Here is a 27,960-nt window from a genome sequence, read left to right as displayed (position 1 = left end):
ATGACTTTCTCGCATGTGGCCCTTAACCCTTTAGTCAGCTGCAAACTATCTTTTGCACAGAAGTATCAGAACACAAAATCTATATGACCAAGACATGGATGTGTGCAATATGCCCAACATAGAATCACTTGGCATGAAGTGTTGACACTGCCTATGCACCAGGCCAGCCCATTGGTTGGTTGGTAAAAAAAGACAGCGATATTAAACAGATTGAGACTCTTGCAAAATAGCGGCTTGGATAGAACTTGGTTGATGACAATTTATAGAAACCAAAGAGATTGCATCATGATGATCTGTGTGAGTTAGGAATAACTGAATAAAAAGCCATCAGCTGTCTGTGCAAAAAGGTTTCCTCCGTCAACAAAAATACTCTAAGTGGGCTTAAATAAAGCTCTGTACCACTATTTCCTCCTATATTTATACCATAGTTCAGTACCTCAGCATCCATTTCATCTGCAGACACAGTCACAAAGTGCCCCTCTGGCGATAGCTGTAAGAAATACAGAACAGATGGTTAGTGGATGGGATGACGGATCAGCGTTCGGTGGTCAACGTCCTCACGTCTCACCTCTCCTGCTTCAGAAGGGGATCCGCTGGGCATCACGGGTGGCGACGGCGTGATCCCCCCTTCCTCTTCCTCCATTATGCCTGCTGTGTAGGACCCAGACATGGAGGACACGGTGTCTGTGCTGATCTGGGACTGCTGGCTGTGGGACGAGGCCATGGACATTACGGACTGCGCCAGGCTACTGCTCAAGGGGTCTGCGCAAGAGATGAGGGTGGATGGGGCAAGGGAGAAAGTATTGAAAATGACAGGGGATAAAAGAGGGAGAAAAATACAGCGAGTAGGACAGAAGTGCGGGTGGAGTAGAGTGACAGAAATGTAGAGACCAGAGATCGGTGTGTGGGTGGGGGGAGATAGGGGGTGTGGGCACAGAAGAGAGGGTATGGAGTGGGTGATGATTACAGATAGTGGTTATAGAAGGATAAAGAAATAGTGCCATCTTGTGGTCACAACTGAAATATTATGTATGTCAAGGTAACAAAAAAAAAAAAATGAAAACACAAATCAGGACCATGCATTTTGGCCCAGATGACAATCCGATATTCACATTTTCTCTATAAATCACTGTATGTATGTCTGAGTTTTATTTATTAATGTTAATAGAATCAGCATGTGTTCTACCTGAAAAACATACGCTCCGATAAGCAGGTTGACACATGCTCTTACAATAGCCAAGAGCGTATTTCTAGGCCTTACTAAATCCAGGGACTCTCCTTCCTCTACCATAATCTTTCTAAAGTTTCCAAAGTGATAGAAGGATGAACATAGATCTCTCCTGCAATATTTACTGTAAGAAACTAACTTGTAGGCATCACAATGATGTATATTTTTAGTTTCACAAAGTCGCTGCCTCAATTGTGCATAAACAATGGGAGTACTTTTTTTGGGCTTGTTAATAAGGTGTAATTGTCCGTTTTACCACTTGGACAAATTGGTGGCAAATCAAGTTTCTTTAAACCGCTCTACAAATTTGTAGTATATGAATATATAACCAACATGTATTGGTCAGCTGAAAATAGCTGCCAATATGAATTGCCATTTAACGCTTTCTGTAGTAGTTCTGTTCATGTTTTTTTGGGCTACTGCAGAAAGTGTCGCTCAGAGAGAAGAGTTTGTTTGTGAACAACGCTGAAACTTAACACATAAGCTATAGGTCAGTGAGTTCACATAGAACATCACTACATATCAGGTGGGGCCGGTGTCTACTGGAGATGTGAGGGTGCAAGGTCCAGAAGAGCATGGTTATGTTTTGTGTGTGTCTCCAAATATAAGGGGTTCAGGTTTTTCACAGTCTGGTTTTTGTGAGAATTTCATTGTACCTGTGCGAGGTGAAAGTAGCATGGAAACAGGGTACTGACCTTCAGGTGATGTGATGGTGGAGGAAAGAGGGGTTCCTGTGCAGGAAGACTGGTCGATGGCTCCGGATGAAGACAGGGTCAGATTCTCACTTTCTGGAGTCGCTCCACATTCCTGGGACAATATTATTATTACCATTTATTTATATAGCGCCACTGATTCTGCAGCACTGTACAGAGAACTCACATCAGTTCCTGCCCCATTGGAGCTTACAGTCTAAATTCCCTAATACACACACACAGATGACAGAGAGAGACTAGGGTCAATTTGTTAGCAGCCACTTAACCTACCAGTATGTTTTTGGAGTGTGGGAGGAAACCGGAGCACCTGGAGGAAACCCACACAAACACATTCAGCACATTCAGATAGAAGACTTTTGCTCCTCTTTCCAATAGCTGGACCCACACTTACCTTTTCCTAATCCTTCCAACATCACTGCCGCATTCTACGCTTCCCTCACTCACGCGTGGTCTCCTGCCCACCACTATCATTCTTTATTTACACAGCTCTAGACTACTCATTTGCATCATACGTACCCCCCTACACACAACGTATTATTGCCACATGACATTTATATGCATTACATCCTCTACATATTATCTGTATGAACCATACTGATCCTGACTATCCTTATAACATGCACAAGGCAGAATATTGTAACAAACACCCTTTGCTCACCTCTGCTAGTTGGGGCGTTTTTTTCCTGGGCGTTCGGATCTCTGCTTCACTGAATGATTTCTCCATTTCATCTTCTTGCAGCACTGAGGAATTCTGGGAAATCGACCTGCAAGAGAAACACATTCCCTCTGATGAAGAAATACTGCATTCACATTTCATTTCAAGCCTAAAACCAGCAGTAGCTCATACCTGCCACAAGGTGGCACACAACACAACCCAGGCATTCTCAGACTAACCTGGAGATGCTCTTCTTCAGCTTCAGAGCCTGGCTCCCACAGAGATGCTGCAGGGGAGAGTGCATGCGTAGGTGGGGCAGCTGAATGTCGCTGCCGTAGGAGGGGAGTACTCCAGGCCGCCGAGAATCCCCTAGAGCCCTTAATGGAGGGGCCGATGGTGATGGGGCCAGGGGTCCGTTCAAAGCCTCCAAGAGAGATACAACTTCGTAACCGGGTGGAACGTGTTCAGCGGACTAAAACGGGAAATAGCAGATGCAATAGTTGTGTTGGGAGAACTAAGGGGGGAGAAGTACAAGTTGCCTGATGTAGAAAAGGGACAGACGGGGAGAATGAAGAGGGTTTAAGGAAGAAGGGACAGACTGATACATGGAAGAGTGCAGAAGAAAGATGTAAGTTGTGGGGGCAGCACAGTGGCCTAGTGGTTAGCACTTCTGCCTTACAGCACTGGGGTCATGAGTTCAATTCCCGACCATGGCCTTATCTGTGTGGAGTTCGTATGTTCTCCCCGTGTTTGTGTGGGTTTCCTCCGGGTGCTCCGTTTTCCTCCCACACTCCAAACACATACTGGTAGGCTAACCAATTTGTTAGCAGTCAATTAACCTAATTGGCTGCTAACAAATTGACCCGTGTGTGTGTGTGTGTGCGTGTGCATGTGTTCTAAGGAATTTAGACTGTAAGCTCCAATGGGGCAGGGACTGATGTGATTGAGTTCTCTGTACATCACTGCGGAATTAGTGGCGCTATATAAATAAATGGTGATCATGATGATGATAATGAAGATCCTAGCCAAAAGCACTTTAATTGTACAGAAGTGCATAGTATGATTGGCGTTATTACTGAGAGACTGTACAGAGCGTGCACTCACCGTGTGCTCTTCAGAGTCGGAGGTTGGAGCTGCAATGATCGGGCTGAATCCAGCGGGTGAGTGAGGGCCTGGGAGCTTCCTCATTGCTCGGATTTGAAGGAGAGCACGAAAAGCTGAAGGAGTTAATGGAAGATCATTAAGATCAGATACACCTGACTGCAACTGTGACTCAACAAAAAGGGGGTCAACAATATTAACTTTCTGTTGGTTATGGGGTGGGAAGAGAGCGTGAAGTGTAAACTAATCACACACACGTTTAATGCTTGGAATAAACGAAGACACAGGGAATGACCACGACTGGCTTGAAGAATTATAAAGGAAGTGTCACTTTACCGGTCAGAAGACCTGGACCTGTATGTAGCTCTAGTACTCACGTAGTCTGCAGATGGGGCAGTTGCTGGCCTGGTAACGTAAAGTGTCAGCACACGTGCTGCACAAGCACAGATGTCGGCAGGGCAGAATGAGCGTGTCACGGACGTCAGACAGACAAACCACGCACTCTGCACTATTGTCACTGACTTCATCTTCTGTCACCTGGAATAGGAAATAAACTACATGACGGAACACCGGAGAGACGGTCACTGTGGGAGCGTACGGATACAGACCCAGATACATACTCAAATATAGAAACACGCGCACTTACTTTAGAGTCGTGTGAATTGTATTTATTTTCAATCCCATAGATTTCCTGCAAAAGGTAACTGACCCCATCCACCTAAAGAGATGAGACAGTAGAGAATCAGTGGCAGCTAATCTATGGGGTGCAATATTATCTGCCATTAACCCTCTCTCACCACTTGTTTCTGCTTCAGGGGCTTCACACAATAGCTGCCATCAGCATGCTGCAAGAAGAGAGTATGGGGATTAGGAAGGAACGAGAGAACACCATCCATGTCCACGGCAAGGAGGCAGATACAAGCAAATTATAGGAAGAAAGAAGATCTGTTTCTATACTCTGTCTACTATAACCGATGAAGTTGTAAAATAAGGATCTGCAGTGAAGAAAGCTTTGCAAGATCATCAAGCCTCTATTTTCACCACGGGACGGTGTTCAGAATAGAACGCAGCGCAATTAAATTGTGGGTGATACGGTGCAAAATGGAGATCAAAGACATACCAATATTGTTGGCCAAATAGGCCCAAAATTGCAGGGTGCGAGGGATCCAACAATCAAAGATGCCCCAGGTCTACTGAAATCTACAGAAGAGTTCCAGTTGTTCTGCGTGGTGGCCAAAATGATTAAACATCTGGCTATCTGGTAATCAGACTAAATAGCCAGATCATAATGCATGCAGCCACTTTTAGTCTGGATCATGGAGTCCAGAGTATAGATAATACTATCAACCTATTAGTACCCGCACAGGTAAAAGTCATGGAGACCAAGGGAGGGCCTATATACAACGCAGGGCTAGCTACACTAGAAGGGACATTTATGGAACATTGTAGCCCAAAGGGTAGATCTTGGGATTATGTTGTAACTAGCCCCTGGACATGGAGCAAAATGGGGCAAATTACTTCTGCTCAGCAACTTACAAAATGGATAGAACAGTATTGGGAAGTGAAAAGCGGATTTTTCAAATGAATTGTATGTGCCAAGCAAACCTGTAAGCTGGGCACATACAGACGTCCTTGTTCAGTCCAACTAGTTTCGAACAAATATCTATTCACGAGTATGCAAAGCCAATCGGTACAGTGGACATTTTCCAGTGTTCACTGTTTAACTATTAGTTTTAGGCAAAAATCCGATAAAAAAAAACAAACCAAAACAACAGAGCATACCCCCTGTCTAAAAATGTGATACGAGTGAGGATTGTTGCATCTGAACAAAAAGGAGCACAATTTGATTGTAGTGTGAATGGTGAAACAGATGAAAGGTCCGATCTATTTTAGATTAGAACTTGCATTCAAAAATAACACAATTTCAACTTGTTTGGATAGCTTTAGTTTTTGGGACAAAAAAAAATGATTTTTCTACCAGCTTCTACACCGTGGCATTACTACAGGGCCCCACATAAAGCCAAATATACCATTGGCACAAATCTTCACACTCCTAAGTTAATGTCTTATATAACCCAAGCTGGCAATAATTGTAACTGTCAACCCAGATGGAGGATTGTCACCAAGGCTGTAAACAAATACTCACCTTTTCAAATGTTGCCATCAGCACATGGCAGTGCCCAAGATGTTCTGTAAAAGAATAAATGAAAGTAAGAACTCCCAAGTCTCTGGTGGTAAACCAGCACCATTATGAACACACAGCCCTCTGCACACGACCATATAAGGGTCCTTTTTATGCCACCCCCACAATGCCATATATTCATGCTACCACTACCATGTATCAGATGGTCTGATGGTACCAGAACTCAGCAAGTCTTCATCCTTTTTACCCTGCCTGCTTATCTTTTGCTCTGTATAATTATCTATATAATAGATCAGTAACTTGCGGGTTAGGTCCTGCGGCTGCAAAACAACGCCAAATCCCAAACTCCCCCAGACAGTTGGTATGAGGTTCTTGTTGTGTTTGGTGTTCACCAAACATGGTGCTGTGCACTAAGCCTAAACAACGAGAGAGCAGACACAGTCTGTGAGCTCCTGAGTGACAGGAGTCAAATCTACTTTTATTAGCTAGATTCTCAAGTGCCTTGGGCTGCACAATCCATAACACCTTCATCCTGCCTCTTCCAGTACCCTGGGCAACAACTCTGGGGATCCAGAAGGTCTTCCATGTGTCTACCCAGGGCTTCACCCTAGAGTCTGCAAAAACTATTCTGGGCCCGTGCTACATCTTGGAGAAAACTGGACTGCATCCTAAGCCTCAAGGATTCAGGGTCCTCTGAAATCAATTTAACTGTTGTACTAAGGACACTCAGTGATGGAACAATTCAGAGGCTTAAGCATGTCCCACCTCTACACCACCCACGGACACCAGGGCTTCCCCCAGGCTGGGGCCTTTACTAGCCACCTACATCATCAGTGGCTGTCTGGGACTCTTAACTGTTGTCACTGTCCTCGGATGAGTGTGCCCTGTTCTTACCACTCTCACAGCACTGACTTGGTGCTCCATTGCGCCCCTGGCCACAGAGGAGACTAACGGTATGCCTCTCTGCTGCCTACCCTCAATGGCTAATTTGGCTCCGTAGGCCCTCCTCATCAATTACACCAACAGCAGCCGCTGGATCTGCGGCCAATGAGCAGCACAATACTCCCTTCAGAGTAAGCCTCCTATTAGACTGCAGGCAGCAGGAGAGTTTTACTAGCCTTGGAGATCCTATATGCCAGCTCTGTGCCCAGGAAAGTGATCCCAGCACATACCCCCATCATAGAGGGATCCCAAACAATGAATAACTAATTTAGGAGCATTGAGGAGCAGCTCATTTCAGATCCCTCACCTCTTCAGCATACAAGCAAGCCTTGTATACGGCTTACCTTCTATTTCGCACAATCTCTCCTATGCAATTTTAAATTCAGGGCCAACTCCTGTCATTGAGCCCAAGGCACATAGCTGCTATCACTACTGTTTATCCAGAACTCTAAAGCCACTAGAGGGTGCCAAAAGAATACTATCAAACAACTCCAATGCCTTCTCTCAGCTAGGAAGTACTTGTAACTCCTAACTGCAGCTGACAGTCCTTTGTTTGGAACTCTAATTTAAAAATAGCAACAGTTCTCAGGGTGAAGCACCTGCAGACCTGGTTCAGCCCACTAGAACCTCTGTATAGTAGGTCAACTGGGAGCAAAAGATTCCAGTCTTCTATTGTGCATAGAATTATGCACGCCAACCTGATGCTCCACCCCAACTAACCCTTTGCACACTATTGAGCAGCAACACAATCTTCTCTGAGATTATAGCATTGCAGAGGTATTTTATCCATTACCTTTTTTGATATAGTCAGTAAGATTGTACCTAATGTTTCACATATGGCATCTTCATGTCAGGTATATTTTTTGTTGAATAAAACATGTTGAAGTAAAACCTGGTATGCTTTGCCTGTCCCATTAGATTCAGCAAATTTTAGGACTTGGTGAGCAATATAGAATTGTTAATTATGGCCCAATATGTAAATACAGTTTAAAGAGGATGTACTCTGACAGTCACCAATCAGGACATAAGCACGAGCAGGAATGGGTAGTTGAACAATTTATTATCGAGGAGAAGCAAAGTGCTCCTATCCACTAACTATGGCTCGCTCACAGAGTTACTACTTCCCTATAGAGCAAAGCCTGCCAGTTAACTACTATTCTGAGAGGGAGAGACTGCACATTCACTTCACTGTCATCACTGAACCCTCTCTCTTAGAGGGTCTGTGTTTCCTAAAGAATAAAACTTTTCTCTTCTTTACACTCATGCCTTAGTTGAAATGTTTCATCATTCCAGCTGCTGTTCCTTATCTTTTTGACATCCTTTGGTACATTAACTGAACTTATAGGTTATATATAAAGAAATGAAAGTTTACATAATGCAGTATGGTTTGCAATTTTATTTAATTATTAAATCTTGTTATGTCTGACCTTATCTTTTTTAAACTATATTAATATGATATTAGTAAAATGTCTCAACAATATTTTTTTATGGCATTTTCAGAGTTCCAAATATGCATGGCCTATCAGACAAGAGATGTGACCTTGCAGGGTGGTTTGGCAGAATTGGGGGGCGTGGCCTAATTTATTCTGATTTTTCAATTGGGAATTTTGTGAGATAGTATTACTGCAATTGTAGTCAATACATCATTCTGAATATTAACTGGATTAGAAAAGAGGACAAGTGAAAGAGTCAGGCTAATGGAGAGGTCTATGTCTTACCTTCTCCTTCCTCCACCACTGCTTGGACAACCATTGGATATATTTCTCGATCCAGGTCAAATGTCAACTGAAATACAGAATTATACCTTGACTGTGAGTCAAACAGAGTGAATACAGACATTTAGAACGATCTCCACGACAACGGAATGTCTGTATGTAATAAATATATACGTAGAGACATATCAACTAGACTTTGCAATGAAACATCTATCTTACCTCCTCTTCCCTCCACTCGGAGGGGTCCACGGTGTGTGATGGAAGACAGAACTGCTGGCTGACCCCTTTCTTGAAGTGAACAGTCTCTGACTGCAGGTTGCTGGACTTAGGAAGGTAACTGAAGAGAATGTAAAAAATTAGGGAAGGTGCCAGGACGCAGGATCCAAGCAATATGGCTTATACGTAACTTGACTGGTTCAACTGTTCACATAAGCTGACCAACATACAAGTATCTGACAGACTATATGTCTGAGGCTAGATATGCAATGTTCCACAAATATCTAAAATAAATTAACGATTAGACAAGGTATAAACTACGTAAACAAAATGACCAGTTTATCTGTGCAGATAAGACGACCTGTCCATTTTTTGTTAAATAATGTTTCACCTCCATATAGACATTTTGGCATAAAGCAGGACCCTTCAGCCTAAACAAGGACCCCTCACAATTCACAATTGGAACTTCCCAAAAACAATCGTAACATTTCCTTTGTCATCTATTGTATTCACCTGGCAATACCCCCTTGGAACTCTTCAGTTGCTTGGTAATAGATGGTGATTGCCCCTCGGGCATCCGTGTCAAAGGTAAACTCCACGTTATAATGTACCTTGGGCCGGCTGCCTTCCACCGCATTGGGCTTCACCTCCTCTGTACACCTGACAAAGAGGATACTTTACAACTAAACAGACTTTGGAGATGACAGGATACAATTTACCCACCAACCAGGTACATCCTTAGTCACAATATTACACCAGTGGGAAAAAAAGAGAGGAAAGTCTGATTATGAAAAAAAGACAGACACAAAGTATTATGTGATGGACTGAGGGGCAAACGCAGGACTTGTAGAGGGGGGTTTCCACACCACGCCACCAGTGGGCGTGACCAGCATGCATGGGGGCGTAGCTATAAAAGTAGCCAGGGCTTGGCTGCTCTCCAACTCTTCCTATCCCCATAATATACATGGGCAATGCTGCGTGGACTACTGTTAGGTGTACATAGCTCTCCCTTTTCAAGAAGAGCCGTGTGAAGCGGGGGCAGGGTCCAGCCACCTCAAATATACAGTGCCCCAGGCTTTGAGGGGGTTTCCGGGCACTAAGAACCCCCCCATTGGTTTGCCTATGGGACTATACACTCTGACAGAGAACAGTAAGAGTAACAGCTAAAAGGCAGGCCAGGCCCTATAGAGAAGTGATCACCCTGGAAGTTCCTTTTCAGAAGACAGAAACTTCATAGGGAAACGTAGTTAGTGGAAAATAACAATCCTTCTGATAACAAGGAAAGTCTAAGCATAAGGCAACCATTGGCTGTGTGGTGGGGAGGATGTCGCAGTATGAGCACCCTACAATAGGTCCTGGATTCAATCTTTAGCAGAGGGATCGGTTTTGTATAAAAATTACTAAAACAATGTCTTAGTAGGCAGGGGCATGATTTTGACTCCCAACTTTGCCTTTTACCAAAATTATGCATATTCTAACATACATGCTCGAAACAGATGCTACATACAGTATATATCAACATTATAACGTGGTCACTCTTTAAAACATGGGTCAAAACTGGTGTCTTAATGCACAGCTGTGTAGGAACTATACCCGTGATAAATGAGGGTGTTATACGGACAGAGAACAGTCCATAAGTCCCTGCCCCCTTATCTATGGTGGGGAACAAGTCATATATTAGTCACCTGACAAGACGCAACGTGTCTTTACGGATGTTGATCAGACTGCGCAGCGTTTTCACGGGCTCCTGAGGGGAAGGTGCGGCATACGGGAACTAGGAGAGAACACACAAAAATGCCTGGGAGACCTCAACAGCCAACATATCACATACACCCACAAGTTTGACATCAAACTATTAAGAAAAGACACTGGTTCAAATTAACTTTGTTCAATGTATCTAGCTATTTCCGGAAGAACAGCAAAAATGACCTTTGTCCTTAAGCATTAAAAAAAAAAAAAAAATGGAAATGTTAAAGTTATTATACCTGGATGCAACATGTTTTGTGCATTTAGAATCGTTATGTTTAAAATGTTATTATGTCAAACTGTTTGCAATTATTTTATTCACAAGTGAAACGTCTTGGTACAAAAGAAACATAAATAAAAAGAAAAGAAAGAACATTATATTGAAAAAGTACCCATTCGGGGGTAGGAGGGTCACCACTGCTATTGTGTTAAACATAACAAGGTAATGATTGCTTGAACACAAGTAAATTGAGCATGCAGTTTCCAAACAGAGCTGCATCGTAAAACCTTACTGCAAAAGCAAATGCTAGCAGGTGTAGGGTTACTGGAATCAACAGGGTTCTGTTCCCATACTATTTACATGCTTTTACTAGCGTCAACAATCTACAGAGGGTCCGGAGGTCACTGCTACTGACTATAATGCTTGGCGAACTATGTCTAGTGCTACATTTATTGTGGCCTGCAGATTAAAAATAAATAAATTCATCCGCAAAATGTACACAGCAGCTGATATAAGAACTCATATTGAATGTAAAATACGCATTTCCATACTGCCATGTGCACCATGAACGCGTACACCTATGGCCGTATGCAGATCCTGTTGCACTTACAACTGGAGGGGCGGAATAGGGGAAGAAACCTCAGTTAAGACTACAGCATAGATGTGTTCATGTAATTGAGACTAAGGTAGACCTGGGCGCATACGCATGTACACCTGACATTAAGCGCATCTCTTCAAGGTTCGTGGGGGGCTGATTCATCTAGATGGAATGATGACGACAATCGGCTGCATTAGCTAGCCACTTCCGATTGGCCGACGCCTCACACTGCTGCTTAATTCATCAGAGTGGCCCCTATATTATATGAATTCACGGCTATCTATTTGTAACACTCAACTGATATTTCCACTTAGACTGAGGTAGAAAAGAAGATTCCCATTTCATTTAGGGGAAAACAGATTAGCATTTAGTTTGTATTTAATTATATTTTATATGGTAAATGTGCCTTTTGCATTCATTATTAACACTGTCCAGGCACTCTTCTCTCTTATGTGCATGACACTTCACCACAATTATATTATTATTCATCACATTATTATATTGTGTACAAATAGGGTATTGAGAGTGTCATACTGTTCAGCCGTATCTCTATGTATATACACTTGTTACTCCTGACATAAAGCTCTCACACATGCTAGTGTTGTAGTGGTGGATGGTTCGGGAGATGTGGCCGACTGAACATAAACGCGACTTTTCATACGTACGTCTTTTCCTTCAAACTCTACATGAGCCCACCCAACATAGCCAGGAAACAAGCTCGGATACTGGCAAATGCTGAAATCCAAGCCTGGAGATTTACAAGCATCACCTGCTGCCTGTGACCCGTGCAATATAATTACAGTAATGGGCAATTCACATTTGCACCGGGAAATGGGTAATCCGGATGAAATCATGTGCTTTACATTTATTTCAATGCTGCATTTTTACCACTTTTCCCATGTACATGTGTCATTTGCACTTTTATCAACACAACCTGTAGGGTGGGTTAATACATGAGATAAAGGCCAAGCTACATTCTAAAATTTTAAGACGCAACGTTAATACTTTAGAATGCAACGGTGGGATCAAGCCCATAAGAAACCATTTGTCTTATTTTTAAGAGACAGACCACCGATTGGTGCACCGCACTTATAATCCAAAATCTTTTATTTGACATTATATAAGCTATCTGTGCACCACTGTGTGCAGCGATTATCAATGAAAGGTTTCTAAAGGTAACACAGTACATTGTGACTGAGAAAATAGTAGCTACAAACAGAGATCCCCAGGTACTTTCCACTCACTACTTGAACAGGACGTTTGCATTGCATTCGCATGACTGTAAATATTTAACCTAAAGAAAAATGCAGAAAACAGACTGTTACTGAATGATGTACAACAGAACCTTATCTAGACACCAAATTATTCTTAAAACTGAGGGATGGTTGAAGCGTTAATGATTGGACGGGCCTTGGCATTTGCTTATGTTAACCACATATCTGCCAGGCACTGTGTCTTGTGAGTAAGCAGTTTTCTACTTGTGAGAGGGAGATAGAACATAGTGAAGAGAGGCCCTTGGACTAAGCTATATTTATCCTCCTCCTGTCTTACTTGCTGCATGATCCCCCACCACCCCCCCCCCCCCCATCCCCCCATCTAGTGGTCACCAGTATTGGCATCTTACCCTTGGTAATACGTGTTTAACCTTGTCACTGCCAAAGGCCTGGGACCTGCGGCTTTTTTCTCTCTGGAATGTTTACACACATCACCTTACTCATGACTGATTACTGCTCAGACAAGCAGAAAACCTCCCATATACAGTGTACATGCCCAAACTTAATTACATTGAAAATAAATCAAGTGGAATGTTATTTTTGGAGAACTTTAGTGGGGAACTTAGAATGTTTTGAGGGCAATAAAGGCTGATTGGTCACCCTACCAGGTACTGCAGTGCCTGTTCATGATTCTTATTACACGCAGATATACACAGCACAAGCTCTGAGGGGAAAGCAAACTACTAGAGCGCACAGTTTCACGGATTATGTGATGTGTCGCCCTAAATCAGCGCCCTGTGTGGTTACATGTACTGCCCTGAAGGTTACTGCAGTCTGAGGAGGGGCCTGGTGAAAAAAACATGAAGACAGACCTGTTCTCACACAACACAGAAACAGGGACGCACTAGAGACTCAAACCTACAATATATAAACAAAATTATAATAGAGACAAGGTCTGGACAAATAAGCTGTGAAGATCCACATGGGTACCAGTGACACAAGCAAAAGGAGACACAATAGTTTAGTAAGTATAGTAAGGGGTGGTGTAGTGAAGATCTGTTCCCAAACTTTTTCTTCCCCTCTCTCAAGTAAGGGATGAGTGTAAGACGTGGAGGGGGGGGGGGGGGGGGGGGGGGAAGGATTAAGTTATCAGGGGATGGAAACCACCTCAACATTCACCACTTATCTTCCGCTCAGAGAGCAACAGATATGCCGCGTATGCTCCCAACACAGTAGATCTGGGTATACACTAATGCAATTATCTAACGGATCACACAATAAACATTTGTTTGGTGCGATATTGCAAGAGTGTGTATGCACCCATGGTTTGGTTTTCTATACAAATCATGCTCAACGCTGGGACGATGTCAGGTAAATGTGGAAGTGTGTACACACTCACAACCAGAAAATCTCCATAGAGTGTGCAGTGTCACGATCTTAACAGCAGGTGGTCATGAGAGGTGAAGAGCACAGATCTGAAGGTAAATCATGTAGGTGTGTACCCAGGAATCAGCATACTCATCAGGACTTACAGTCGCTGGTAAAATAGTTACAGACATGTCAATAGAAGTAAGATTGGATAGGTGTATACCCAGAATAACTTTAACACAAGTCAATGACTCCATGCTAGACCGAAGCATAAAATAGCAAAATAATCTGGCAGTAAGTGCAGCATGTTTACCACCAGGAAGTCCCAGGAGGCTATAATAGACAAGTAAAATATACAGTAAAATGCAAACAGAACTAGAGGGTGTACACAGTCACATGACCGGCAAAACACTATGGTCCTCATGTACCCCAACAGGTCATGAATTAAGGGTTTCCCTCTCGGAGCACAGGAATGATAATTACTGACCCAGACAAATCTCTTAATACACTTGTGCGTGATTAAGATAACCAAAACAAGATTTCTATAAATCGGTCTTTGTAACATATATATTTAATATGATGGTAGTCTGAACAGGAGGATTTGTTCCACAACATCATTTAATTTGTGGGTGATGCAAAGGTATCATTAAAGTAAACATGTAGTCCATGGCCCAAAATATGACGTAACTAACTATGTTATATGAAAGGTCATGTTTTTTCCATTGTACTATATCTCTAAGGTATTCGAAAACAATCCCCTAGTGATTCACAGACCTTGACCAGAACACAGACATCTAACTAGAAGCCACAGACCACACTGCAGACATACACAAAGCAGTAGACACATACCACCATGCACACAGGAAAACAGAATATACATAAACACACTGACGGAAAGAAGAGTTGTAAGAGAAAGTGCTGCCCGTATGAAAACACCAATTCAAATTTGTAAATACCATTAAAAAAAAAGCAAACAGACCTTTGTTGTGCGTTACCAAGCGCACAACTAACAATACAATGTAATTTGGCCGCAAAACAATTTCAACAATAAATGCTTTAGTTAATCACATGTTAAAACAACATAAAATGCATTAGTTTATCCACTGGTAAGCACATATGTAAACAAGCATTTGTGATAAAGTTATGTTGTTCGCCAGAAATGCATATACAAGAGCTTCTTAACTGTATCACATTGTGTTCCCTTCCCACAGAGATCATCCTCATCATTTATTTATATAGCACCACTAATACAGCAGCGCTGTACAGAGAACTCACTCACATCAGTCCCTGCCCCATTGGAGCTAAATTCCCTAACATACACAGACACAGGCAGAGACAAACTAGGGTCAATTTTGATAGCAGCCAATTAACCTACCAGTATGTTTTTGGAGTGTGGGAGGAAACCGGAGCACCCGGAGGAAACCCACGCAGACAAAGGGAGAACATACAAACTCCACACAGATAAGGCCATGGTCGGGAATTGAACTCATGATCCCAGCGCTGTAAGGCAGAAGTGCTAACCACTTAGCTACAGTGGTGCCCTATGTCAAATTGCACCCAAGTTGACATGCATCAGACCCACCGATATGGAACAAGAAGCGTTCAAATCATGTAAAAAATGCAAATATTATTAATGCCAGTGTGTAAATAGTCTAACCTATCCACTTGTAAACTGAAGATTTCAACTCCAGTATCAATGACGTTTGAGAAAGACAGTAGCCAGAGCAGACAGCCAAGAATACTGTGAGAGCCATTACATACTGTCATGTAGACTACAGGAACTACGGTTTTAACGCAAATGCGGAGCAGAAACACATGTAAAAGTAAAACATTCTAACATATGTACTTATCCCTATTTTCAGCCACATGTGCGTCTACATTACACTTTTTTGGACACACTGATCCGATTCAGTGCGCTCAAAGCATGTAAATGGCCCAGTCATTACTATGGTCCCATAGGATTATGTCCTACATGTAGAAACCACACTAATGATTAGGCCATATAAATGAATTGGCTATCGACATGAATGGAGCACTATCAATTGTTTATTACATCAACAGATTCAATTAATCTTTTGATGTGTGATAAAGGCAGGGATTACCTGGTACACTCCTCCCACGCTGCCAGCCAATCACATCACAGCTAGTGTGGAGAACCGCTGTGACCGACACTCTCCGTCAATTCATTCACCTCATTCTGTGGCAGGTCTGTACTTATTGCTTTTTATTTCCAGTGGATTACAAGAGGATTTTTTCCTTTGGAATTCAAATAGGAATGAGCTGATGTACAAGGATTTGGGGAGTTTTTATTTCAATAAAAGTTTGTTAACTACTTTTTTAGTATAATGGAGCAGGATCTTATGAATGCTTATCATTATTATGGTATCCCCTCATTCCCCAATACCCCCAACCCAGGGATGCCAAGAAGAGCAATAGCACTTTTCAGGACTGGTAGTCTTTGTAAGGGGGACATACTGATTTTTTTTTTTTACAACATTCTCTGTTAATAGTGTAGCCAGCCCAGGCTGTCTAACACTGGGGCATTGTTATTACAGGTTATAATATGTATGTTAAAAAGGTTGCTACACTATGCAGCAAATTACTTTATCCCAACTTGTAAACTCTATGGAAATCGTGGTCGTGAGTGCATACACACTACATGATCGGAAGGCGATTGGAACGGGATGATTAGCCAGTACGACCATTTAAATGAAACGACAATCGGCACTTTGGAATGACTGTCGCTCATTGTGCAAGTATACACACTAACGCGATATGTTACAGAGCGGTCGTCTATTGGGTGATTGGCCCGATAATAGACTGAAAAACCTTAAGTGTGTACCGAACCTAACACTAGGCAAATTCAATTTATTAAAAGGAGTAAACAGAGAGTAAGAAACCTAGTTACCCTAGGAGACTTCAGCTTAATACTCAAACCCTAGATAGATAAATCACACACACACACAAAAAAAAAAAAAAAATGAGGACAAGACAGGCCAGCCTTTGACATTCAGGAAAATATTATCTAAACAAGGTATGGAAAAGTAACTTGTCTGAAGTGAGAGAATACATAAATTCACAGTCCACAACTCCTATTCATGCATAGACATTATTAACACATAAGTGGACACTTCAACAAACTACAGCCATAACAATAATGCTAATCGCATATTCGGAACAAGTGCCTTTACGGACTTCAGCTGACGTCAATCTAGCACTCCAGAAAGCATTAACACTATACATTCAAACAAACTAACCCAAAAGATACATGAGCGTGTGTCTATATTGGGGAATTTAGATTATAAGCTCCAATGGGGCAGAGACTGATGTGAATGAGTTCTCTGTACAGCGCTGCGGAATTAGTGGCGCTATATAAATAAATGATGATGTATCATCAACATTTATACAATACTTATACACTGGTGCCCCCTGAAGGATATATTAAGAGGGATAGCTATGCAAGCAGGAACCAGAATGAGAAGGATGGTAAGCCAGACACAAAAAGACTTAAGAGGATATTTACTAAACACTTTCTAAAAAGGAAATGTCAAGATGCTGCCCACAGCAACCAATCAGATTCTAGCTATCATTTAAGCAGTGCATGCTAGAAAATGATAACTAGAATCCGATTGGCTGCTATGGGCATCACCTCTAGCCTTTTTGTTTCTGGCTTCTCATTCTTCTTATTCTAGCTCCGGTTTGAAAACCACCACCTTAGATCAAGACGATAGAGAATGACAAAACATGAAGTAAAAAGGTGTGACAAAATGACTGCTGAAACCCCATTCTGTTGTTTATACTTTCATGTGCGTATTACTTGAAGGCTTACGTAACCAAGTGATTTCACAATGCTTATATAATGAAGGCCGTTCTAGAGATTTCTTCACATATTTTCTTAGGGAGTAGTCTTTGGGCCTACTGCACATGCTCAAGCATCTTATCAGTATTAAACCAATAGAAAGCCAGAAATCATGTTTATACATTTATACGCAAATGATTTTAGGGTCCTCGTCTATAAAAGCAAGGTAACTGCGACATAACGCCACCTCAGCAGGGATGCCAAGCAGTTGTTATTCCTAGCTTTCGAGTTTACCTGCAATCAGCTGCACGGAAAAAGACGCTGTCCTAGGACAACCTATGATTAAACATATCTACTGGACAATCTATTCTCTAAGTATTTTCTTATATTTATTTTTTATATTATATACTAACCTTTTGTATTTTATTAATTCTTTACATTAAATAAACTATATAACTGTTAAGACTACCTGAGTGTCATGTGTTATTAATCCATTGTCCTGAGAACCCACAATTCCCAAGCGGGAACAAAAGGTGATTAGAAAAACTACCTAAAGATAAAGCCCCGGGCTAAGATGGCTAAATTATATAATTAATACACAATGGGACAGCAGACGTCAGTTAACGCCAGAAGAACATTAAACGTTCTGAAATCCGTAACCCAAAAAGCAGAGAAACTATGAATTCTGTCTCCGGATGCAAAGAAAGCATTTGATAGGCTACACTGGGGTAACTTGAAAGAAACACTGGCTGAATTTGGCTTCCAAGACAAAATTTTCCATGCAATCCTGACACTATACAACTAGAGTGTTTACCAATGGATTCCTATTGGACACAATAAAAGTCTCTAAAAGGTACAAGATAAGGTTGTACCCTTTCCCAATTAATTATCATATTAGCAAAAGAACTTTCAGCAGAGAAAATCAGAACCACAGTCAAAATTAAAGGAATAGACAAAGGGAATCTTATTTGTCACAAATCCAGAGACTTCATAGTTATCCGTCCACTAAACTCTAGACCAATATAGTAATGACTACTTATACAAACTAAATTATTCTAAACCCGAGGCCCTCATGGTTAACATTAGAAGAAAAATAATCAACTAGACTTTCTAAAGAGAAAACATAACTACATATGAAAACAGGATAACCTATCATACATGGGAATATTCATCCCTTCAAAGACGGAAGAGATATTTAACCACACAACTTACAAATTTAATAAAAGCCTACTCTGAGGTCACGTTGGGACAGGACCGTAGGTGCCAGGAAAAAGATTATTAAAACTCTCAAGCAAAAGGTTTACCCAAACTGATCCCAGACCTAAAACGATAACATTACCTCCTTTCTTTACATAGTTACAGACACAATGTTGACTCCCATCAAGAGAGTTCTTCAAATACCTAGAAAATAAGGCATTGGATGAAAGGAACAACAAGGAAACATTCTGAAAATACCCCGGAACCGATTATTAGCTAAACTTACAAAAGGGAGATGGCAGAAGTAGTATATCCCACCCCCCTCAAATCTACACTGAGGCTGGGTACACACTACAGAAAATTTCTCCCAGTGCGATATCCAATGATTGTATCAATGGCTGAAAGTCCCGTTCAGAATGCCGGTTCATGTGTACACACTAAAACGTTTTACCTTCAGATCTGTGCTCTTCACCTGACATAACCATTGACCAAAATTATTCTGTCTCTGCCCACTCCATAGAGATCTATGGACGCTGCCGGCCGTGAGTGCATACACACTGCAGAATTGAAATGACATAGTACCATCGCTAAACGAGATTTTTAGTTTGGTTTAAAAAAAAAAAAAAAAATCAAAATCAAAATCATAAATGATACAATGTACTTTGGAACAATAATTGTTCATAGTTGGAGCGTACACACTAATGCACTATTGGGCCGAATGGTCGTTTATAGTGCGATTGGCCCAATAATTGGTTAAAAACCCTGTACTGTGTACCCAGATCTAAACAAACTGTTTTCACCAGAACAATGGGAATCTATATTTTTAAACTCTCCTTTAATGTCAAAATATGTAAATCATACTGAAATGTCTGACAAACTATTAAACAAATAACCCGTCAGACTCTACAGGATCTGTACAAACCAAACAAATTACTGCTGGTGCAACTGTACGAAAAGGGGGAATAACAAACGTTTTCTGGAGCTGTTTGGTTCATGGACATCTGTGGAATGAATTCTTCAAATCTGCAGTAAGGTCATAGGAACAACAATAAAGCCTAACCCAGAATTAGCCCTACTACACCTCATGGAAACACGATATACGTCTTAGAACATATATTAATAGCCACAAGGCTGACAATAAACTAGACACTGGAAACAACTCTCTCCCCCCAAACATAAGCAAAATAATTGCAAAAACCCAATATAGCTTTGAAATGAAAAACAACCGGCATGCCACACGTGTTTACACAACAGGAGACATCTCTCCAACCCGCCTCATCATCACCCGCACCAGCCCCACACTAAACACACCAAGCTAAACATAACTTGTGCTATAAACACACTACACTTGAAAACAAATAAAGTGAACCATTAACACCGAGACCACACATCCCAAACACTAAGCCAGACGAAAACCAAGTAAACTCAAACTTAACCATCCTGGGTGCACACAGGGTGTATAAAAAAAAAATATATATATTATATATATATATATATATATATATATATGTGTAAACATTGCTAAAAAGGTTTGTTCAACAACATGTGGATGTGTCTGTTCCTTATTCTTCTACCCTGTAACTTGTTGCACATTTTCTTTTCTATACCTTTCCTGTCCCTAATAACTGAAAATCCTAAGTTGGTTTAAAAAGAATAAATAAAAAAACAAATAAAAAAACAATATACATAAACCATTCCACTAATTTTGACAGGCACTTATGTCTGAAAAGCGCATGAACAGTAGATAGGGTGTGAGCATACATGATCTCAAAAAATAATAATAAACAAGCCAAGTAATTTTAGCAATTGGAATATATAAACAAACAAAGAAAACAAACAAGACTTAAAGGATGTCAGAGGTCCTCAGGCCCGGCGCTCCCATTAGGCAAGGTTAGGCACTTGCCTAGGGCGCCGTGCTCTGGAGGGCGCCACAGAATGGTAAATGACTTTAAAACTGTGCGGCGACCGCTGACCATACCTGTCATGGCCGCCGCACAGCATTCAGATGCACGGGGAGGGGGGGGGGGGGGGGGGGGGAGAGGCTATTGCTCACCACCGCCGCCTCTCTGCTCCATCTCCTCCCCTCCACGCCACTCACAGTGAGTGGAGGGTAGGAGACGGAGCAGAGAGGCGGCGGTGGTGAGACAAGGTAAGGAAAGGAAAGACGGGGGGAGGAGGGAGCGCTGATTTTGTAAAAATGTCTAGGGCGCCATGGACCCTAGCACCGGCCCTGGAGGTCCTGAGACAGCAAAGTAGTGGGAAGATTGTAAGCTTGCGAGCGGGGCCTTCTCACCTCTTTGTCCATTTTACCCAGTTTGTTTATTGGTTTACTATGTTTGTCCCCAATTGTAAAGCGCTACGGAATATGTTGGCGCTATATAAATAAATGATGATGATGATGAAGTACAAGCACTTCACAGAAAAGAGAGAGGGGTTTTAATTCTGGGTATATGTAAAAAGCCATGCCATAAAAAGGGGGTTAATTAAGGGTCGGTGTGAGGAACTATCATGGCAGCTTGGGTATAACTCTGCATTAAAGAAAAGCTAACAGAAAGAGTGAGAATGACAATAGGCAACCATGACAGGGAGGAATTATCAGGAAGTTATATGGAGCACATAAGAGATTAGTGCTGCATAGGAAAAAGACAGATCACAAATATCAACTTAAAGTTAATACACAGTTCAGTTTCTATTAAGAACCCTAAAAGTAAAAGCCTTGCAAAAAAAAAAAATACAAATTTCATTAGGTCTCACAATGGCCACCTGGGCATGCCATGAATGGGTTAACACCGTGCACCAATGACTTATCAGTCGGCATGGGCTAAGCATTGTAACAAAGAAAGTAGGGGTTAAGCGTCTATGAAGATAAGGAGATTGCCTTTTACATATAATCCTTGAAACGCACACATAAAACGGCACGCTGCAGTCACGGTGAATTAATGAAGAACTGGCGGGTAACAAGTCACCTCTGAGCCTGCAGCAATGAGAGTTAATGCTACATGTGTGTAGGATTAACCATACACGTGTGAGCACTGTGATCCATCTTTCCACAGAGAAGACGCTGGTATGTTGGTGTGCCCCCCGACACACAGGCTGGCATAGGAAGGAGGGAGGGCGCAGCCAGTGGAGGTGTAAACAGGATGACTTGCTGGCGTATGGATAGAGAGCAACTAGAGAAATATTGTGCAGACACAAACTGAGGTGGAAATTTATAAGTTATATCGGATGGCACTTACTTGTAATCAGCACTCATGAGGTACAGAGTGCCCTCAATGCCAATTTTATGCCCATTTCTGAAAAAAAGACCAGGGAACGACAGGAGTCCAGAGATATCTCCCTGCTCGTTTTTCCCCCAAACAGGCAGAGATTCCACTCAGTTTTGGGTGGAACGAACCTTAAAATACGGAGCAGTCATGTGTCTCCAGACCTATTACACTGATATTCACATGAAACAGAGTCTTAAGAGCATTTAATCAACAGGTAATGTAATAACCAAGCCTCATTTTAACAGGATCAAGGCTAGGAAAGTATTTAGATGACACAAGCAATAGTAATGTACATACCGTGACAGGGCGGCTTCCCAGAAAGTTCAGGTCACTGTTCTCCCCAAACAGGTAACCTTCGGGGTGGCTGGACTCAAATTTCTCCCCACCCATGATAAAATGGCTGGCAAAGTAGCTACCTGGGAGAGAGGGGAAAGTTGTGGAAATTAAAGTGACAGGCAACAGACTGAGGATCACTGCGCTTGAAAATAAAGTGAAATCACTGTAGATAAGGAGGGAAGGAGTGACACACATTGCATGATAGATCAACCCTACCTGCATATAAGCTGGTAAACATGCAGAAAAGAGAAGTATAATATGAAAGACAGTAAAAAAAAAAAAAAAAAAAAGAATTGTCAGAAAAATTAATTGGGTCACAAAAGTACAAGACTACACAGAAAGATGTTGGAAAATCTTGTGAATAAGCAATGAAAAGTCATTAAGAAGAATATTTATTCTGGAAACTGAAGAGCTGACAGATATTTCTTATGAATAACCCAAGCTGCATGGCCTGTCAGGTGCCTAACGTCTAAAATATTAGCTATCTTTGAAACATTTCCCCTAATAACCACGTAAATTAGACAGAACACATTATTGTTCTAGACAAATGTCCACGTGCAGAAAACACACAACTTGCACCACACCAACGTTGTGCCAGAAATGACATGAAAAGGGTTAATCGCAGGCACAAAACAATTTAACTCATAAAGCGTGAGGCCTTCCTCCGCACAATGCATTATTCATGCAGACTGCTTCCTGAATCACCTGCATTATTTAACAGCAGAGGTAGAGGTGCATTGAAGGATGAGGCCTAGTAGAAGTAGTAGGGGGGACCAACAACATTGAGGTAAAATGATCTATAGCGGCTGTAGTGTTTACACAGAAATACTTGAATAATTATCCAAGGAGTTCTAAAATCACCAAAGCACTGTGCAGAATTTATAAGCAGTCTGTCAGGAGGTCACACTTGACAGAACCCTTCACAATCCCAGGCTGCTCTCTTTATTTTCTATCATGTCCTCTATATTACATAGCTCAGAGCGGTCTGAGTATTAGTATACTGCACAGCCTGGGTATTTTGAGGTTATTATATGAAGCACATATAAATAAGATTAGTCTGATAACAGACATATAAAAAGGGTCACCCTAAAACCAGATGATCCTAGAACGCCTGTCCTGTAAATGGCTGTATATTCCACAACCAACGACCTGGCTGTGTGATCATCTGGAATGACATGCTTTGCACACTAGACAATGACTAAATGACAACAGTGCGGCAGAGACTCCTGTGCGAGACTCTGCAGGGTTGATGCAGTGAGCTATGCAGACACTAGCTGCTGCGATTTCCCTGTCTTCTCTCCCTTCCCCACACCAGCAAGCATTGCTACGTCTACAGCACATGCACGGTTGTAAAGACAAGGACAGACACCGTGAAGCTGAGCAAATCCCTGTATGATTTAATAAATATCAAAGTTTTCTACATAAGAGATTAGCAGAGTACAAAACAGTGTGTGTCCAACCCTGCCCTTTAATACTGATATACAGCTAGGGAAGACACAAATTCAAATATATTGGCGATGACTCCCGTGGCCTGCGCTTGCGCTACTTTTAATGAACAAAAAGGTGCATTGATCTAGCAGAGATTGCAGCCAAGAGATAGGAAAAGGCTTCTAACACAGGGACGGCTCAGCATTTCACTATCAGGCTAGGTTTTCTGCTGACATTTTCACAACCAGAAATGGTGGCATTGCATTTCTTGTCAGCCACCTGATGTTAGTAGTTTAATAATACCCCATTCATACTGCACCAAAATTCCGGGTTTTTTGCCAGGGCGAGCTCAAACGACCCGGGTCTTGGTGCAGTACGAATGGTACAAGTCAAAAATCCCGGGTCTAAAAACCCGGGATTTATCGAGGGGTAATTCCCAGGTCAACCCGGGTTGCACAGAAAACAAGCTGATTGGCTGTCTGACCTGTAATGCTCACAATATTTACATTAACTGCATACATAAAACCAGGGGGAAAAAACTCGAGAGGAAAACAACAGTATGGACTGAAACAACTACTTCTATCATCCACACTATAAGAAACAAATGAAAGAGAAAGGTCGCACATACTTTACATAGGTGACTAAAGTAAAGTACGGAGCGGTGAGCAGTACAGAACGGAATTGGTGGAAACACTGAAGAAATGTCTGATTGTTTACAAATGATACAATGGAACAATAAAAATTTAAATATCTTATAAGATACACTCACACATCTTTATGGACAAAACAGCAGAAAAGCAGACTATTACAAAAAAAAAAAATGTTTTCAGCCAATGAAAACTGCTCTGGTGATGACTCCCACAAATTGCCAGGGCACAGACTTGTGCAGTATGAATGGGGTCAACCCGGGAAATTCCCGGGTCCGAGGTGCAGTATGAATGGTGTTTCTGAGCTGGGATGCTCCGAGCCCCGGCAAAAACCCGGCTTGAAAAACCCGGGATATTGCCGGGGCGGCAGTATGAAAGCGGTATAAGGAGTTAGCTGCATGAGTAGAGTACGTGCCATCTGGGCTGGGGATACACAGCAATTTGGAATATAAGAAGGCCTGAGTGTGTACACAGATTACTGCATAAGGAATGACATTAATTTACAGAGTAATAAGTAGCGTGGCATGTCATGATCACATAAACTAAAAATACCTGACATTGTATTCAAAACAGACACCAATGACATTTCAGGAGCTTATCAGAAACTAAGTTATATGAGGTGAACTTGTGATCATGGGGATGGGGAGGCAAGGTCAGCTGCATAGCAAATGTACATACATGTGAAATGTCTCAAGGTATGGAAACTTTTACATATAAGTTTAAGGATTAGTTCAGGCTTGTTGACACCTACCCAATTATTTTTGCGCTTTTCACTAGTTAATTAATGCATGGAAAGGACTTTAATTCAGAAAAAAAATAAGAGTTCATGGTATGTTCTAAAATTTAAACGCCACCTTTAATATTTTAGAATGTAGACGTTGACAGTACAGCAGGCTGTACTGTACAAAATGCAATGAATTATAACCACAGGGAAAGCATGTTAAATATGCAGTTACACAACTGCATCTAAAGGATGTGTTAGCTTTCAGTTTTGTCATTTTTCCAAGCTGTGCGAACAAATGTATGGAATCGGATTATAAAATGCAAACCATTAGAACAAATTACCCCATACCTACTCAGGATGTTACTGACTTTCATGAGCATTGCAGTGTTCCATTCAATGCTTGATCAGGAGTAAAACCATCAGTTAACAACCAAGGGCTAGATTTACTAAACTGCAGGTTTCAAAAAGTGAGGATGTTGCCTATAGCAACCAATCAGATTCTAGCTGTCATTTTGTAGAATGTACTAAATAAATGAAAGCTAGAATCTGATTGGTTGCTATAGGCAACATCCCCACTTTTTCAAACCCGCAGTTTAGTAAATCTAGCCCCAAATGTCTAAAGCTATAGCATTTGACATGCGGTTTTACTGGAGTTTGAACTTACATTGTTCAAACTCCATCAGGTACCTGGCCTGATAAAATAAATGGTCCCAAGAGCCGGTTATGACAATAAATTAATAGAGGGAGAAACAGGAATGAGCACTTTGTAACTTCACAAACAAGGCATGATATTTAGTTTTGAGTCAGCACTACAATAATGGTAATTTTCTAAATGAGCCTTAGATCATGACATGTACAAGCAGAGGTACGCATATAGCATGACATGCATGACTTCAGTAACCCAAGTATATAAATTAGTGTGACACAGACATGCCATCAAACGCATTTGAGAACAGTAACAAGTGAGAAGTTCAGCAAAACATAGGCTTTCACAGCAGTGCCAGGAACATATTATTTCATATTACATGCAAGATTTATTTGGTACCCTTGTAAGCGATACAGGCTGCATGATAGGATAAGCATAACTACTCCCCGTCTAGCACTCAGCATCACATCTCTCCTCTGGAACTCACCGGTCTTGGGTGGGTATCTGTAGATGGAATTAGACATCATATCCACCTCTTCAACTCCTGCGTGCTGCCGGCTGGTAAGTGCCCCCATCCTCAATGGGATAACCGGGAACCTGCCAGTTACTAGTACACACCTGCCATCTCAACCTGTCAATCACTAACAGAACAAGGAAGTGTGACTGTTAAATTGTCAATATCTGTGACACCTGCCACACTTGCAGAATTACACAATACCACACCTTGGAATCTAGTACTAGACTTTGTTACGCTACCAGCTGACAGTACTGTGCCCCTGCTAGTAATAGGTTCTGTACATCTTTACATCCTGTAACCTGAACACACTGGAATCTCCCAATGTAACCCTATATACTATTAACCCACACACCCTTTCTTTAACTATATTCTGTCACTGACATGATTAATTATAGCTATAGTATTATATTATTAGTTATATTAGTTACCACTCTATATCTTACTTCTCCACAATAAACCTATTTGGGCTCCCATCATTTTCAATGGAAAAATTGGCACTCTCATGTGAACCCATAAATGTTCATGAAGATTTCCCAGGCCATACCATACACCCTATACCTGCTTCTAGGTCCCAATAGACGTTATGCAGTTACAGGGACCTTTTGCCACTGATCCTGGTCATCTGTGTGCATCAATAATCTGATTTATAGACGAAATAAGCACCGTGAGTGGCAGATTAGGGGGTGGAAAAGGAGGGGATGTATCCTGGGGAAAGCAGGGACACATGGGAGCCCTGTCTACACTAGGCCCAGGCCACTCACCCCCGGCCCCCGGCTCCCGGCCAGGCTGAGCCCGGATCGTGTTACCTGTCCCGGTCCGGTTCCTGACACCGGTTCCCTACAGCAGCTGCAGCAGCAGCAGCAGCAGCACACACCAGTGACGTCACCGAGCGCTCGAAGCCCCGCCCCATCCCTGAGCTCCGCCACTAGCGATGGAGTAGGCGGGCTTACGGTCCCCATGACAACTACCTTTACTCACCCGGGAACCACGTGTTTAAAGCCCAGGATGGGGGGGGAGAGAGGCCTGAGACCCGGCGGTGACAGGACACTGCAGCCCGCTCAGCATTCACGGGCATCTGGGCAAGGGATGGGGTGGCCTACAGTGGGCATCGGGCAGTGATGTGTGGTCACAATGACACTGAGACCTTCAGAGAGTTTCCCAACCCGTGGTGGTGACAGTGCAGCGCGGACACATCGGTGCGGAAAGGTCACCGAGAGACTGTCTGCGAGCGTGCGTCCTCTAGTGGAGGATCGCGTCAGCGCAGCCTTACAAAGAACAATAATTTGCAGTTTTTCGATTATTTTATTATATATTGAAGCAAAAGTATTGTTTAATTAATTTAAATATCATTGCAGAAGCCATAGTTATTATCTAACTACATTACTTTTTTTAAAAAAAATATATATATATTTTTAGTAATGTTCAAATGGGATACAAAACAATGAAGATGAGAGGAAAGGGATAGAAATCAATATCAATGATATGTAACAGGAATAGATGCAAATTTTCCCAGTTTTTATTTGGAAATTCAAATATCACAA

The 27,960-nt window shown here is 41.9% G+C and overlaps 1 protein-coding gene across 7 annotated transcripts in view; it reads right to left on the bottom strand.

Moving 5' to 3' along the window:
- Nucleotides 1-27,590, bottom strand: part of RNF157 (ring finger protein 157) — a 39,618-nt gene extending 12,028 nt beyond the window's left edge. For 4 of the 7 annotated variants that reach the window (XM_075177777.1, XM_075177782.1, XM_075177781.1 and 1 more), the window contains exons 1-17: nt 27,226-27,329; nt 26,390-26,543; nt 22,419-22,537; nt 10,399-10,487; nt 9,227-9,373; nt 8,717-8,834; nt 8,501-8,567; nt 5,844-5,887; nt 4,495-4,542; nt 4,344-4,415; nt 4,075-4,234; nt 3,701-3,813; nt 2,836-3,068; nt 2,600-2,705; nt 1,924-2,035; nt 569-762; nt 437-490 (exon numbers count right to left, since the gene is read on the bottom strand). In XM_075177777.1, coding sequence (XP_075033878.1) covers nt 437-490; nt 569-762; nt 1,924-2,035; nt 2,600-2,705; nt 2,836-3,068; nt 3,701-3,813; nt 4,075-4,234; nt 4,344-4,415; nt 4,495-4,542; nt 5,844-5,887; nt 8,501-8,567; nt 8,717-8,834; nt 9,227-9,373; nt 10,399-10,487; nt 22,419-22,537; nt 26,390-26,477 — 1,764 coding nt within the window. In that variant the 5' untranslated portion in view covers nt 26,478-26,543; nt 27,226-27,329. Of the gene's footprint in view, nt 1-436; nt 491-568; nt 763-1,923; nt 2,036-2,599; nt 2,706-2,835; nt 3,069-3,700; nt 3,814-4,074; nt 4,235-4,343; nt 4,416-4,494; nt 4,543-5,843; nt 5,888-8,500; nt 8,568-8,716; nt 8,835-9,226; nt 9,374-10,398; nt 10,488-22,418; nt 22,538-26,389; nt 26,544-26,977; nt 27,199-27,225; nt 27,330-27,397 lie in introns of those variants that run through there. The other 3 variants (XM_075177779.1, XM_075177778.1, XM_075177783.1) reach the window with 3 other exon arrangements.
- Nucleotides 27,591-27,960: the final 370 nt, after the last annotated feature.

This window comes from Mixophyes fleayi, chromosome 6, assembly GCF_038048845.1.
Source record: "Mixophyes fleayi isolate aMixFle1 chromosome 6, aMixFle1.hap1, whole genome shotgun sequence".
Lineage (NCBI taxonomy): Eukaryota > Metazoa > Chordata > Amphibia > Anura > Limnodynastidae > Mixophyes > Mixophyes fleayi.
This window is presented reverse-complemented; position numbering and strand designations above follow the sequence as displayed.